The following is a 15,953-nucleotide window of genomic DNA, read 5'->3' on the forward strand; positions in this document are numbered from 1 at the left end:
GTTTTGGAGGCGAAGGTGATAAGGTGGACACAGGAAGAGGGAGGACAGAGGGGAGTCACCCGGGATTCCCCGGTGTCCAGCTCTGCCCTGAGGGGCCAGTGAGGTGCTGGACTATGCCAGGAGCTGAGGTCATGCCAGATGCCGCAGACTCACAACATGAAATCCTGCTCCCAGCTGGGCTGGCTGCCCCGCACCGCGATAGTCGTGCTCTTGACATTCTGCACTTTCAGGGTCACGTACGTGTTGAATTTCTCTGTGGCAGTGAGAGTAGGGGTCAGCGCTGGGGCTCAGGGACTCTCCAATGCCCCTTCCCAAGCTCTAGACCATCTGCTGTGATCCCCTCAGGAATTTCTGGGCCACTTACCCCCTAACCCATAACCCCACCCTTAGGGCACAAGGGAGGGGCCTCAGTGTGGGGAAACATGGAATTTTGGGATATTTCGTCCAGCTGCTTCGAAATGACCATGTCATTGGTTTTCGGCTAAAAAGACTGAAGTCCCAGAAAAGGGGAACAAAATTGACTGTAAGAAACCTCCTTTGCAGGCTGGGCGTGGTGGCCTGTAATCCCAGCACTTTGGGAGGTCAAGGCAGGAGGATTGCTTGAGCCCAGGAGTTCAAGACCAGCCTGGGCAACTTGGCAAAACCCTATCTCTACTAAAAATACAAAAAATAATTAGCTGGGTGCAGTGGCGCACGCCTGTGGTGCCAGCTACTTGGGAGGCTGAGGTGGGAGGATTGCTTGAGCCTGGGAGGTTGAGGCTGTAGTAAGGCATTATTGCACCACTGCACTCCAGCCTCAAAAAATAAAAATTAAAAAAAAAAAAAAAAAAGGCAGGGCACGGTAGCTCACGCCTGTAATCCCAGCACTTTGGGAGGCTGAGGCGGATCATTTAAAGTCAGAAGTTTGAGACCAGCCTGGCCAACATGGCGAAACCCCATCTCTACTAAAAATAAAAAAATTAGCTGGGCGTGGTAGAGGGTGCCTGTAATCCCAGCTCATTGGGAGGCTGAGGCAGGAGAATCTCTTGAACCCGGAGGCAGATGTTGCAGTGAGCTGAGATCATGCCACTGCACTCCAGCCTGGGCAACAGAAGGAGACTGTGTCAAAAAAAAAAAAAAAAAAAGAAAGAAAGAAAGAAAAGAAAAAAAAAGAAGAAGAAAAGAAAGAAACTCCTTTTGTCTCTCTGAGCCTCATTTTTCCCACCTGTAGCCCCATCTAAGATTCTCCATTCTGCCTCTTAGGACCCTGGGAAGAGCCACTGGCTCAGGGCAAGCCCCGCCCCTTACAGACTCTCCAAGGATGGCTGGGGAGACCCAGGGACCTCCATACAAACTGCAGGGACCCCCAGGCCAAGGGCTGCCCCTCCCCCTATTTAATCCTCTGACCCCTCTCCTGATGCTCAGAAGACATAAAGCCCAACTCTAAGTCTGGGCTGGGACCCCCTCCCCAGTCTCTCCAAGAGACAGACAGACAGACAGACAGACAACACGGGACAGGACAGCAAGAGAAGCCACTTACCTTGGGCACCATCAAACTTGGCTTTTTTGACTGTGGAGAGAGACAGAGATAGGGAAGGGAGATGGGGAGAGATGTGGGGAGGAGAGAGGCAGAGATACAGAGAGATTCAGAGACACACCAAAATAGAGACATAAGGAGAAAGACACAGAGGAGAGACAGGCAAAGACAAAAAGCAAAAGAGACAGATGTTAAAAAAGATAAAGATAGAAGCAATGTCAGAGACAGAGACAAGGGGAGGAGGAGAGGTAGGAAAGAGGAGGCAGGGATGAGAGGGAGAGAGAGAAGCCATCAGACAGATGAGCACAGGCAACCCTAGAATGGAAGGAAATTTGGACCCTAAGAGCATTCCCTACCCCTCCCTCTCCCTCCATCCCCTGTCCCCATCAAACTCCCCAAGCTCCCAACTAGCTGTGCCTTTACCCACAATTGAACAAGATTAGAAGAAAAAGCTGGGCAGATGGTGGGAGACGCCTCCTACAGGAAGCCCTCTAGGATTGCCCCAGAAGAAGAGGGGAAGTTGAGGAGGTGGAGAAAAGGAAGGCGAAGATAAAGACAATCTCTGATGACTCCACCAGCCCCGACAGGTCAGCAAGACCTCTCCGTCGATTGTCCAGCTCAGTCTGCGATGTCAAATGCTCCCAGGGTTTGGGGAAGCCTCAAAGAAGGCTGGGTGAGGTGAGACAAAGCAACCCAGAGAGCTGGCTCTCAAAATGCATGTGGAGGGCGAGGCTCGGTGGCTCACACCTATAACCCCAGCACTTTAGGAGGCTGAAGCAGGTGGATCACCTGAGGTCAGGAGTTCCAGACCAGCCTGGCCAACATGGTGAAACCCTGTCTCTACTAAAAATACAAAAATTTGCCAGGTGTGGCGGCGGGCGCGTATAGTCTCAGCTACTCAGGAGGCTGAGGCGGCAGAATCACTTGAACCCAAGAGGCAGAGGTTGCAGTGAGCCAAGATCATGCCACTGCACTCCAGCCTGGGCAGCAGAGTGAGACTCTTGTCTCAACAACAACCAAAAGTAATGTACGGGGAGACACTTGGGTCCTGGCTGGAGGGTTGACAGAGATTGTCCAGCACCACTTGCTTGTGGGAGGTGTAACCTGAATATATGTCAGGCACCCCACTGAGGTCCAGTCTTCTCACATTTCACGCATAATCCCACAGCCCCAAGAGATTCAAAGCCATGTCGCCCCCTCCCGGCTTTTCTCAACAGGTATTCAGTTTCCATTGCCAACACCTCTCACACCTTGCTTTTGTCCCCCACATCTTTTTCCTCCATTAATTCTCTACTCCCATCCCCAATCTTCTCCCACACTGAGCTCTTCCCTCCCTTTCCTTTCTTTTTTTCTTTTTTTTTTTTTTTTGAGGGACAGAGTCTTGCTCTATTGCCCAGGCTGGAGTGCAGTGGTGCCATCTCAGCTCACTGCAACTTCTACCTCCCAGGTTCAAGCAATTCTCCTGTCTCAGCTTCCCAAGTAGCTTGGACTACAGGCGTGCACCACCATGCCCAGCTAATTTTTGTATTTTTTAGTAGAGACGGGGTTTCACTATATGTCGGCCAGGCTGGTCTCAAACTCCTGACCTCAGGTGATCCGTCCGCCTTGGCCTCCCAAAGTGCTGGGATGCCAGGTGTGAGCCACCGCACCGGCCCCTTTTCTTTCCTCCCTCTTTTCTTCTCCCCTTTTCCTTTTCAAATTAGTGTCTTTGTTTGTGTAGGCAATGCATGCACATGTTGTAAAATCCGAAACAACCAAAAGATGAGACACTGAGAATAAAGCTCTTTCCATCCCAGCCCTTCGTCTCCCTCGCAAACGCAATCAACGTTGGCAGTTCCTTGTACCACTGGAGATGATCCATGCGTCGGCAACCATACCCACGTTCATTTTGCTTGATTTCCAAGACAAATGGTAGCATTTGACACCCACTGTTCTAATCCTTCATGTTTTTTCAGTATGTCTTGAAGAGCGTGTACTAGCGAGTTGAAGGATAAATTCCTAGAAACAGAATTGTGTTTCTATGGGCAGATGTCACAGCCTCCCATCCCGGGTTTGTATCTCTGTCCTCATTGCTTGAGTTTCTGTCTCACAAAAGGCACCTGAGTGGAGCCAGTGAAGAGAGAATTCCCATAAAGGGCGGGGGAAGTGCGATGGCCCTAAACACATGTCAGTAAAGACTGTCTGTTCCTGGCCAGGTGCGGTGACTCATGCCTGTAAACCCAGCACTTTGGGGGGCCGAGGCAGGTGGATCACTTGATGTCAGGAGTTCGAGACCAGCCTGAACAACATGGGGAAACCTCGTCTCTCCTAAAAATACAAAAATTAGCTGGGCGTGGTGGCACACACCTGTAATCCCAGCTACTCGGGAGGCTGAGGCAGGAGAATCGCTTGAACCTGGAAGGCAGAGGTTGCAGTGAGCCGAGATTGTGCCACTGTACTGCAGCCCTTGGCTAGGCCTTGAGAGAGGTGAGTGCTGGTTTGAGCCAGGTTCAGATTCCAGAGCTGTGTGACCCTGGGCAAGTGAACCCCTCTCTCTGGGCCTTCATCTCTGGTTCCATCTCTGTCTTTTTTTTTTTTTTTTTCTACGTCTGGTTTTTTCTCTCACATCCTCAGCCCCACCCAGCCCCCAGGGAGGGCACCCACCCAGCACCTCACCCCTGGGACTGAAAGAGGCTCAGGAACACTCAGGAATGTGCCCAGCAGGAGCTTTGGGCCTGGCTCTTGGAGGAGGTCCAGCCTGCAGGCGTGGGGACTCTCTGTGAAGGGGGTAGGCAGGGGAAGGGGCAAGAGGTAGAATGTGACGGGATCAGGGGTGGAGGGCACGCTGACAGAGGCTGAGAAAGGCACCCACAGCTGGAGGGACTCATAGGGGGAGAGGAAGGGAGATAAGAGAGGAAGAAATGATGGGCATGAAAGCAAGAGAGGACAGTCTGGACAGATGGAGAGAAATAGACAGAGACACAAGGAGACAGGGAGAGTGCCAGGCATAGAGGCACATGCCTGTAATCCCAGCTACTAGGGAGGCTAAGGCGGGAGGATCCCTTGAGCCCAGGAGTTCAAGACCAGCCTGGCCAATGTAGTAAGATCCCATGTCTAAAAATAATAATTTAAAAGGGAGAGAGAGGCCGGGCACGGTAGCCCACACCTGTAATCCCAGCACTTTGAGGCCAAGGTGGGTGGATCACATGAGGCCAGGAGTTCGAGACCAGCCTGGGCAACATGGTAAAACCCCGTCTCTATTAAAAATACAAAAATTAGCCAGGCGTGGTGCTGCATGCCTGTAGTCCCAGCTACTCGGGAGGCTGAGGCAGAAGAATTGCTTGAACCCAGGAGGCGGAGGTTGCAGTGAGCCAAGATCGTGCCATTGCACTCCAGCCTGGGCGACAGAGCAAGACGCCGTCTCAAAAAATATATATTATAATAATCATAATCATAATGAAAGAGAGAGAGGGAAAGATTTCCATTAGGCAGGGCAGGCGGGTGGAGGAGACGCTGGGGAGAGGAGAGGCAGTTGGGGGAGAAAAGTAGGGATGCACATGGGGGTGGGAAAGTGACAGGCTCTGGGGGGTGATACAAGGAGCTCACTGGGGTCTAGCCTGGGCTGGGCTCACGTGAAGCTCCTCCAACTGTGCCCCGTTTTATAAACCATGGATTTAGGCTCAGAGGGGAGCCCAGTAGCTCCTTGATCTGTTCTGTCTCTCTGTCTCTCTCTCTCTCTTTCCCAATCCCTGTCTCTCATCTCCCTCCTCCCTGTTCTATTTCTCTCCACACTGGTCGTCTTATTTTGGTCTCTGTTCTCTCCTTCTCTCTCTCACTGTCTCTGCCCTTCTTGTGCCCCTCCCTTGGTCAATCCGGCTCCTCTTCCCTAAGCTTCAGCTCCTTCCCGCAGCCTCTCTTGGCTGGAGGGGAATGGTCTCCGTTGGGGTCCTCAGGCAGTGGGGGACCGGTTGGAGGGCTGTACCCTCTGACAGCTGAAGCCAGGCTCCTGCCCTTAGCCCCCTGCCGAGGTCCAGGGTGAGGTAAACCACGATTTTTCATCACTGGGGCTCCGAGTGGGAGAGGGGTCTCAGAAGGAAAAGGGGACAGGAAAGGGGGCTGAGAGTGGGGAGGGGGTTCTCAGGAGGGAAGGGGGTTCGCGGTGAGGGAGGGGATTCGGGAAGGGGGATGGGCGCAGAGGGTAGGGTTGTCTCAGGACGAGGAGCTTGGAGGAGGAAGGGGGCTCAGAGAAGGAACCGAGTCTCTCTCCCTGTCTTCCCCGGTCAGTAAATGGTCCCTGAGTCACCGTCTTCGTCGTCACATCCCGCCACCTCCCCGTCTGCGCCGGGTTGCTGTATCAGGGTCAGCGGGGCGGAAGCGCCACCCTTCCCCGGCGGGCTTCGGGTCACACGCGTGAGGCTATTTATAGCGTGGGCGCGCGGAGGGCGTGGGCGGCGCGCCGGCAGGCAGGGGGGCGGGGATGAGGGGGGTGCCCCTGCTGTCCCCAGCGACGAGCGGGTGAAGACACCGCGTCATGCGGCCTCAAAGGTCTTTGGGGCCCCCCAGCAGCGCTGACTGATGAATGAAGTGGCTGAACCCGGGGAGGCTGAGGCAGGAGTTCAGGCTGCGGGACATCCCTGCAGCCTGGCTTCACGCCTCAGTTTCTGCATCATGGAAAATGGGGAGACGGAGTGTCTGATCTCCCTTCCCTCTCCTTTCTCCTCCTCTTCTTCCCTCCTCTTCCTCCCTCACCCCTTCTGCAGAATGATGATTATAGTGTCATTTATATATTATTATTATTACTGGTATCATTACTGTTTTTATTATTTGGTTGTGTTGTAAATGTGTCCCTGGCCTGGATTCTAGGATTTGAATACCCTGGATTCTTTTCTTTTTCTTTCTTTTCTCTTCTTCTTCTTCTTTTTTTTTTTTGACAGGGTCTCTCTCTGTTGCCCAGGCTCCAGGCTGGAGGGCAGTGGTGTCATCATGGCTCACTGCAGCCTTGACCTCCCAGGTTTAAGTGATCCTCCCCACTCAGCCTCCCGAGTAGCTGAGACTGCAGGTGCTCATCACCATGGTTGGCTATTTTTTTTTTCTTTTGTAGAGATGGGGTCATACTATGTTGCCATGGCTGGTTTCAAAGCTCAAGCGACCCCCTCGGCCTCCCAAAGTGTTGGAATTATAGGCATGAACCACATGGCTGACTGACCCTGGATTCTAATTAAGGGAGACTCCAGTCTTGGGGCACTCGCTTCCTGACCTGCCACGTGGGATGGGGTGGGGAGACAGGAGGTGGAGATCCAGCCGTCTAGGGCTTCTGAAAGCCCACCCGCCCCAGGATTAGCTTGGGGGAGGGGAGGAAGCATAGGGAATCCAGAAATAGATTATAGGAGATTTGATCGTTTTGTGTGTGATGTTGGTGGAGGGCATTTCAGCGGGAGATGGATGGGCTTTAGGATAAAAGACCTCAGCTCTGCTGGTTTCGCATCTGGGAGAGACTAAATGAGAACCCTTATCCTCCGTTGACACAAATAGACCAGAGCCAGACTGAGCCTTCAGTGTAAAAAACACCAAGAACCTGGAGTTCCAGAGAGTTTCAGGAATCAGGGATTTCTATGGGTGTTGTTTACCATGTACCACTTAGAACTAGGCCTAGCCTATAGTAGGTGCTCATTAAATAGTAATTCATGGAAGGAATGACGTCACCTCCTCCAGCAGCCCTGGGTGGTTGAGCTAAGAGCGGTCCCCAAGGCGCGGGCAGGCGCTGTCCACGGTGCTGAATGCTCGGTCCCCGCCCTTGTACCCTCAATGAACTCGGCTCCCTCCTGCGAGTGGGCCTGGGGACCCTTCCTGGAGCGCTCCTCAGGCCTCAGAATGCAGTGGACTCTCGGAAATGTCCTACACTCAGAACCGCCTTCCAGAAAGCTTTTAGTCTCCATCATCATTAATTTTTTTTTTTTTTTTGACGGAGTCTCACTCTGTAGCCCAAGCTGGAGTGCAGTGGCGCGATCTCGGCTCACTGCACCCTCCGTCTTCGGGGCTTAAGCGTCTTCAGGGCTTAAGCGATTCTCGTGCCTCAGCCCCCTGAGTAGGTGGGACTACAGGCGCGCGCCACCATACCCAGCTAATTTTTTTGTATTTTAGTAAAGACGGGGTTTCACCATTTTGCCCAGGGAGGTCTTGAACTCCTGAGCTCAGGTGATCTGCCCGCCTTGGCCTCCCAAAGTGCTGGGATTACAGGAGTGAGCCACTGCGCCCGGCCCATCATTGATTTTTCATGTCTTTTGCTCACGATTATTGGGCCTTCCCATAAGCCAGGAGTCATGCCAAGGGCTCTGCAAGCCTCATTAGAGAGTTCTGGCAAACGTAGATGGTGGATGCTACTCCTGTGCCCATTCCACAGATGAGCACACCAAGGAATGCAGAGGATATAGGACTTGCCAGGAAGTGGTAGACTTAGGAATTCACACTCAGGCCTGCTGGACCCAGGATGCCCTTATTGGCACCTTGCAGAAGAGGTCCATTGTATGTGGAAGAAAAGTGAGGCCAGGTTAGGGAAAGGGTTAGGCTGCAGCCCTGAAGATGCAACTCTGGAAGGCATCCCATGAGGACGGTAGGAGCTAAGACCTAGATGCAGCTCCTCCTAGCTGGAGGGTATCAGGGACTGAGTAGCCAGGAACAGAGGGATGTGTGAAGGCTTCTTAGGCAAGTGGCAGGGGAATAGCCCTGATGAATGGAGAGATTGTGACATGTCTGTTTACTAGATGCATGAAAGAAGAAAGCAATCCTGGCTGGGCACGGTGGCTCATGCCTGTAATCCCAGCACTTTGGGAGGCCAAAGCAGGTAGATCACTTGGCGGTCAGGAGTTCGAGGCTAGCCTGGCTAGCATGGTGAAACCCCGTCTCCGCTAAAAATACAAAAAATTGCCGGGCGCGGTGGCTCACGCTTGTAATCCCAGCACTTTGGGAGGCCGAGGCGGGCGGATCACGAGGTCAGGAGATCGAGACCACGGTGAAACCCCGTCTCTACTAAAAATACAAAAAAATTAGCCGGGCGTGGTGGCGGGCGCCTGTAGTCCCAGCTACTCGGAGAGGCTGAGGCGGGAGAATGGCGTGAACCCAGGAGGCGGAGCTTGCAGTGAGCCAAGACTGCACCACTGCACTCCAGCCTGGATGACAGAGCGAGACTCCGTCTCAAAAAAAAAAAAAAAAAAAAAAAAAATACAAAAAATTAGCTGGGCATGATGGTGTGCATCTGTAATCCCAGCTACTCAGGAGGCTGAGGCAGGAGAATTGCTTGAACCTGGGAGGCGGAGGTTACAGTGAACTGAAATTGTGCCACTGCACTCCAGCTTGGGCAACAGAGCCAGACTCTGTCTCAAAGAAATAAATAAATAGAAAGAAGAAGGCAATCCCAGGGCAGATCCTCACTCCACAGAAGGGATTTGGCTGTCTCCGAGGTCCTGGGGGCTGAGAGAAGGCTCAAACTTCTCCTGCCAACCTCAGTAGGCTATGGAGTCAGTCAGCTCCACCTCTGGCTCTGTTACACCAGGCAAGTTGCTAAAGCTCCCTGAGTCTCAGTTTTCCTCATCTGTACAATGGGGCTACTGTGAGAGTTAAAGAGGGCATGAGCATAAAAATCCTTAACATCGTGCCTATGAAATGCTGGGCTGGGCACGGTGGCTCGAGCCTGTAATCTCAGCACATTGGGAGGCCAAGGCAGGAGGATCACTTGAAGTCAGGAGTTCGAGACCAGCCTGGCCACTAGAGATGTATTTGTATTTTTAGTAGAAATGAGAAACCCCATCTCTACTAAAAATATAAAAATTAGCCAGGCGTGATAGCACATGCCTATAATCCCAGCTACTCGGGAGGCTGAGGCAGGAGAATTGCTTGAACCCGGAAGGTGGAGGTTTCAGTGAGCCGAGATCACACCACTGCACTCCAGCCTGGGTGACAGAGAGAGACCGTGTCTCAAACAAACAAACAAACAAACAAACAAAAAAGCTGGATAAATGGGGTTTGTTGTTGATATTATTGTAAGTTGTGAAGCAAACCCACCCTCACCTAAATTCACTGATTTGTTCATGTCATTTATTCATAAAATGTTTTTTTTTTTTTTTTTTTTTTTTTTGAGACGGAGTCTCGCTCTGTCGCCCAGGCTGGAGTGCAGTGGCGCAATCTCGGCTCACTGCAAGCTCCGCCTCCCGGGTTCACGCCATTCTTCTGCCTCAGCCTCTCCGAGTAGCTGGGACTACAGGCGCCCGCCACCACGCCCGGCTAATTTTTTGTATTTTTTAGTAGAGACAGGGTTTCACTGTGGTCTCGATCTCCTGACCTCGTGATCCGCCCGCCTCGGCCTCCCAAAGTGCTGGGATTACAAGCGTGAGCCACCGCGCCCAGCCATAAAATGTTTATAGAGCCTTTAAAACATCAGTTGGGCGTGGTGGCTCACACCTGTAATCCTAGCACTTTGGGAGGCTGAGGAGGGTGAATCACTTGAGCCCAGGAGTTCAAGACCAGCCCGGGCAACAGGGCAAAACCCTGTTTCTGCAAAAAAAAAAAAAAAAAAAAAAAAAAAAGTCAGCCGGGTGTGGTGGTGCATGCCTATAGTCCTAGCTACTTGGGAGGCTGAGGCAGGAGGATCACTTGAGCCCTGGAGGTCAAGGCTGCAGCAAGCTGAGATCATGCCACTGCACTGCAGCCTGAGTAACAGGCTTTGAGTGAGACTCTGTCTCAAAACAAAACAAAACATCAAGTGGCCTGTGCAAAATGCTGTGAGGCACATAGGAAGATGTGGAACTGACCCTTCACACCACCATGCTTTTGCTCATGCTGTTCCCTCCACCCAGAGCATCATCTCCCTCCTGCTCATCTCCCCCTCATCGCATCTTCTGAGACTCAAGTAAATGGTGGTGGTGGAATCAGGGTAGGCTTCCCAGAGGAAGAGAGCCCTGGATACCCCACTCCTCATCTCCCTTAGCCCTCCCTCATCTCTTTCATTCTAACCCCATGGGAGGTGCAGGGGTGGTGGCTAGGAATAGGGCTGGGTCCCCAGAGCCAGGAATAGTGCCTGGTATACAGTAGGTGCTCAGTTAATGCTTGTTGAGTAAATAAAATGAGTGACTTCATGAAGGAACCAGGTGGCATTTGCCATCCACAGCCTCAGGACCCTGCCAAGACCTAGTGAGTGGATTAAGATGTTGGGGAGCAGCGGGGCTCCACATCAATAAATAAATGAAGGGGGGCAGAGATAAGGCCCATACACCATACAGGGTGGTCTGCTATGTGTTGGTGCTGGGTGTATACACAAAAGCTCGCATTTGCCTGTACTTGCTTGGGTATTTGCAGCAGTAGTTGGCTCATCTTACCAGGGCAGGCAGGTGCCTGCCTGTACATGGATGTAAGTGTGCATGTGTGCATGTGTGCAGAGTATGTGCACCATTTAAGTGCAGGTGGAAGTCTGCACATGTGTGTCTAGGAGTGGGGTGTCACTACATCAGAGACACACTGGTGTGTGTGAGCTTGTGGGTGATATGTTAGGTGGAAAACACACATATTGACATTTGCATGTGTACATGGATGCAATTCTGTGGCAGCTGTATTTGTTTATCTGCATACATGTATGCACTTGTGTGCAATGAAATACTCAAATGTGTATTTACTTGCATGCGTCATCATCCACTTGTTGAAAGGGGCTGCTTTGAATGTCCAGGCAAGTGTTGTCATGTGTGTATACACATGGCTTTGACATGTGCTTATATGAATATATGTGTGCTTCATGGGGTTGGGGACCTTAACAGATATGTATGGGTACATGTCTGAGTGTTAGGACATGAGTGTTTTTTTTTTTTTTGAGACAGAGTCTCATTCTGTTGCCCAGGCTGGAGTACAGTGGCAGGATCTCAGCTCACTGCAACCTCCACCTCCCATATTCAAGTGATTCTCCTTCCTCAGCCTCCCGAGTAGCTGAGGCTACAGGTGCGCGCCACCACGCCTGGCTAATTTTTTGTATTTTTTTAGCAGTGACAGAGTTTCACCATGTTGGCCAGGCTGGTCTTGAACTCCTGACCTCAAGTGATCTGCCCACCTTGGCCTCCCCAAGTCAAAGTGATGAGATTACAGGCCTGAGCCACCGTGCTCGGCTGGACATGGGTGGATCTTTATGTGACATGTATATTGTGAACATTCATCAGACACATGGCTATATCTATATGCGTGCTGGCAGACACACTCACACGTGTGTTGCCGGGACTATATCTGTAGTGGCAGACTGTGTCCTATATACACGTGTATGCTTGTGTTCACACAGGCGTTTGAGTACACACGTGTGCCTATGGAATGTGCCTTCCCAAGCACATGGTCTGTGTAGAGCCTTCATGCATCCTAAGCATTTGTGTCCACACAGGAACAAGTCTGGGTATGAATGTGTGTAGGGATTGGCAAACTCCTGTGGGTCCCTGGTGGAGGGGAGGGGGGGCAGGTATTTCCTCAGCTGAGCTCAGGCAACACGGCAACCCATCTCAGCCTAGCTTCACTCCTGCCAAGCCCACCCCAACTTCTCTCGTACTCAGCCATCCCAGCCCCTCCCCTCTCTGGGCACCATCCCACCTCTCCCTGGGAGACTGGCCTCACCCAGCACTTCTCCCTCTCCCCACCCCTCCCTGCCTCCTACTCCTCCTCACTCCAACCTCACACCTCCCTTTACACCTCAGGGCCTTACCTCCCACCCCTGTCAACCTCTTCCCCAGCCTTGCCCCTCCCAGCGATTCCTCTCCACTCAGCCGGGCCCCTCCCTATAAAGTCCACGGAATCCAGCACAGTCCTCCCCCAACGTCTCTGTTTCTGGAAGCCTCATCCCTCTTGCCTCCTGCTGCCCCCCCTTAATGCCACCCCCGCAGCCGAGCCTCCTGTTTGCGTCAGCATTAAGGGTGAGATCCCCGCCCCCCCACTCCACTAGGCAAACCTTCCAGAGAAGCCCAAGTTGGAGGATGTGAGGCGGGGTGGGGCGGGATGTTGGGGGAAGAAGAGAGAGGATAGAGGAGTCAGCCAGGAACACCCACGTCGGAACCTCCTCCAGTGCCACCTTTAAGAGCCCGGCTACTTAGAGCAGGGGGAGAGGTCAGTAGGGGGTCTGGACATTCAAGTTCTCCTCCCATTCCGTCCTCAGGCCTAGGCGGTGGGGGCCGCCTAGGGGTCTCCTTCACTTCCCTACTCCCCTAACTTCATAGGCCTGGAGGCTAGGGGATGGAGGAGTTGCCCTTTGACCCTAGGGACCCTTCTTCCACCACCCCCAGCCCCGTCCAGCAGAAACGAGCTTAGAGAAAGTAAGCCCCTGTCCCTTTAAGAACACCCGCGTCCACGCCGGCCCAGCCCGGCCTGATTTGCACTCGGAAGCTGCCGCGGCGGGGAGCTGGCGGGCGGGGCAGGGTTTGTGAATGAAGCGGCCGAGGGGGAGGGGAGGGAGGAGGAGGGGCGGCGGGGGCGGTTCCCGGCTCCCCGGCCTGCCCACCCTGTGTCCAGGCAGCAGGAGTTCAGCACACACACGCTTCCTGTCGCCCGAGGTCTCCCTCCCGAATCCTGCCGTCTCAGGCTTGGCAGACACACCCCTTCCCCCACCCCAGCCTTCTTGAAATGGGTGGGAGTGATGAGGGGACCCCAGTCCTTAAGAACCAGGGGTTCAGAGCTCTGTAGGCGTGGAACGGCGGTCCACCTCCACCCCTGACGCCCAAGGTCTCCCAGAGCTTGAGTTCTCAAATGGGAGTGCCCAGAACGCCTGGGTTCGGTTGGGCTGGCTTCCCCACAACCCCAGAGCCATAAAGGTGTGGGGTGGGGGGTCATGCCCCTCCCACGTCTCCCTCCCTCCTCCAACCCCAACGCAGAGCGTGGGCTTGGGCGTGGGCCTCTGTGCAGATGGCGTTCTGGCCCCAAAATAGCTCTCCCCCCCCACCTCACGTCTCCCTCCCTCCCTCTCTCCAGCGCAAAGTGGGTGAGGTGAGGATGGGCCAGGAGGGGGACCAGGGGACATTGCTCTTCCAAGAAGTAGGCTCCCTGCCGAGAAGGCCCTGAAACGTGTTTGGGAGAATCGGAGGGGGCAGGGGGCGGGAAGACCTTCTGGCCATTCCTCCAACCCCCTCACTCGGGAGGCCAAAGAGTTAACTGGAAAAGCGCCCCCAGACCTCCAGTCACAGCCCTCTCTGGACGTTGAGAGGGGTCTCCTGTCTCCACACTCCCCCCACCCCAGTCCTCTTTACACCCAGGGCTGGGAGAGTCCTAGAACTCGTGGATGTCCTGATGGCCAAGCCCCTCTACCTATATCTTACATTCCCACAGCTTGGAGAACCCTCCCACCGCACTCTCCTTCGAATTTCCAGCCGGGTGCGCGTCCATGAGGACCCGCAACCCAGCCCACAACACCAGACCCCTTCCAAGTACCCCTGCAGGCTTCAATCAAACTACTCAGCCCAGACTCTTCCGCACTGACCCTCTAAAAGCCCGGTCTACACAGACGCCCCAGTCTAGATCGTTTCCGGGTAGAACCTCGGATACCCGTCCACGTCCACACGGGCCTCCGCGTTCAGCCGCGTCCACTTGCGTCCACACGACCCCTCCAGCAGCGGCCACCAGGACCCCCGAGAGCCCTGCCGCGTCTACACGGATCACCCCCTCAGGGGGCCCAGTTGCGTCGACAAGGGCTACCCCTCTCAAAAGCCCAGCCGCCTGGACTCGGGTCACCCCCGAGGATCCCCCTAGGAGCCGCATCCACGCGGACCCCGAGTCCAGCCCGCGTCCACACGGGTCCCCCGACCCCCAGCCTTGCCTCCTACCTCCAACGCAAAGCAGAGACATGTCTCCGGACTCGCAGGCGGGCCGGAGGCGGCCGGGCCGGCTCTGTCGGGTCGGGCTCAGCGGCCGCTGGGCTGGGGCATCTCCCGGCTGCAGCCCGCGCTTGGCTCACGCCGGGGCCCGGCCGCCACCGGCCATCTTGGTTCAGCACCGGGGGCGCGGACAGCGCCTGACGTGGTGCTGACGCGGGGCGGGCAGGCGGAGCCCCGGGACGCCTGATGGGGCGGGGGCGCTGCGGGCTGGGGGGGGCGTTAAAGGGCCTGGCTCCGGGAAGGGGCGCCCCGCCCCACACCTCCTCGTTGCAGGGGGACAAGGGGCGACGGCGGCCCCCCAAGCAGGTTTCCTCCTGTGCAGATCCCCACCTGCACTGAAATGGTGCACGTGCCCCCGCCACCCATGCATGGACATTCCTGCCCTGGTAACCTGGGCAAACGCCTCCCTGCAATACTCAAGCAAGTACAGGCAAATGCAAGCTCTTGTGTGTATGCCCGGCACCAGCACCGGGCAGATGGTCCTATTCTCTGAGTATCTCTCTTCGTCTGTCTCTACGTCCCTGTCTCTCTGACTGCTGCCTGTTCTCTTTCTCTCCCAGGGTCTCTGTTCCTCTGACTCTGTCCACTGCTCTCTCTCAGTCATGTGTCTCTTAGCCTCTCTCTGTAAAGTCTTTTTGCAGCTCTACTGCATCCTGTCTAGGTCTCTCTCTATGTCTCTAAGCCATCCAGCCCATGGGTCCTTGCCCACACTCTGAACTCCTTTTCATCCGTCAATGTCTTGTCTGAATATCCTCTCCTCCAGGAAGGCTTACCTGACGCCCCAAGCTGAGCCTTTGTTTCTCTTCTGTGGACTCCCCCAGGCCCTATCCCTTCCTCTGATTGGGCCCTGACCCCAACGAAACTCTGCCATTCCTCCCCACATTTTTTTTTTTTTTAGATGGAGTCTCCCTCTGTAGCCCAGGCTGGAATGCAGTGACGCAATCTTGGCTCACTGCAACGTCTGCATCCTGGGATCAAGTGATTCTCCTGCTGCCTCAGCCTCCCCGAGTAGCTGGGACTACAGGCACATGCCACTACGCCCACCTTTTTTTTTTTTTTTTTTTTTTTTTTTTTGTATTTTTAGTAGAGACGAGGTTTCACCATGTTGGCCAGCCTGGTCTTGAACACTTGACCTCAGGGGGATCCGCTCACCTAGGCCTCCCAAAGTGCTGGGATTCAGACCTGAGCCACTACTCCTTGCCCCCTCCCCACATATCTAACTGGGCAGTTCCATGTGGGCCCCTTGCCCCGCAACCTGCTCGCTGTATCACCAGCACCTAAACTAGCACGAAAGGCTGAGCCCCACAGGGTCTCCTGCCCCCAGCCCACATGAAAGAGCTTCATAAATGCAGAATGTGCATGGAGTTGAGTGAGGCCATTGTTTTGAACAACTCTGCCTCTCATCACAAGCATGGCCTTGGGCAGGTCTTGTGACCTCCTTGTGCCTCAGTTTCCACACCGGTAGAATGAATATGATAACAAGTCCTGCCTCACAAGGTTGCTGGAGGTATTACATGAGTTAACATGTGAAACTAGTTGTAATTTTTTTTTTTTTTTGGAGGTGGAGTCTCAACCTGTAGCCC

The 15,953-nt window shown here is 54.1% G+C and overlaps 1 protein-coding gene across 6 annotated transcripts in view; it reads right to left on the reverse strand.

The window, feature by feature from the left end:
• UNC13A (unc-13 homolog A) overlaps positions 1 to 14,507 on the reverse strand; it is a 91,874-nt gene extending 77,367 nt beyond the window's left edge. For 3 of the 6 annotated variants that reach the window (XM_055239269.2, XM_055239267.2, XM_055239266.2), the window contains exons 1-3: positions 14,320 to 14,506; positions 1,520 to 1,549; positions 154 to 253 (exon numbers count right to left, since the gene is read on the reverse strand). In XM_055239269.2, the coding sequence (XP_055095244.1) occupies positions 154 to 253; positions 1,520 to 1,549; positions 14,320 to 14,341 (152 nt within the window). In that variant the 5' untranslated portion in view covers positions 14,342 to 14,506. Of the gene's footprint in view, positions 1 to 153; positions 254 to 1,519; positions 1,550 to 14,319 lie in introns of all 6 variants that reach the window. The other 3 variants (XM_055239270.2, XM_055239268.2, XM_055239271.2) reach the window with 2 other exon arrangements.
• Between the last annotated feature and the right edge of the window lie 1,446 nt (positions 14,508 to 15,953).

The sequence above is a fragment of the Symphalangus syndactylus genome, chromosome 13 (assembly GCF_028878055.3).
Source record: "Symphalangus syndactylus isolate Jambi chromosome 13, NHGRI_mSymSyn1-v2.1_pri, whole genome shotgun sequence".
NCBI classification, from domain to species: Eukaryota; Metazoa; Chordata; class Mammalia; order Primates; family Hylobatidae; genus Symphalangus; species Symphalangus syndactylus.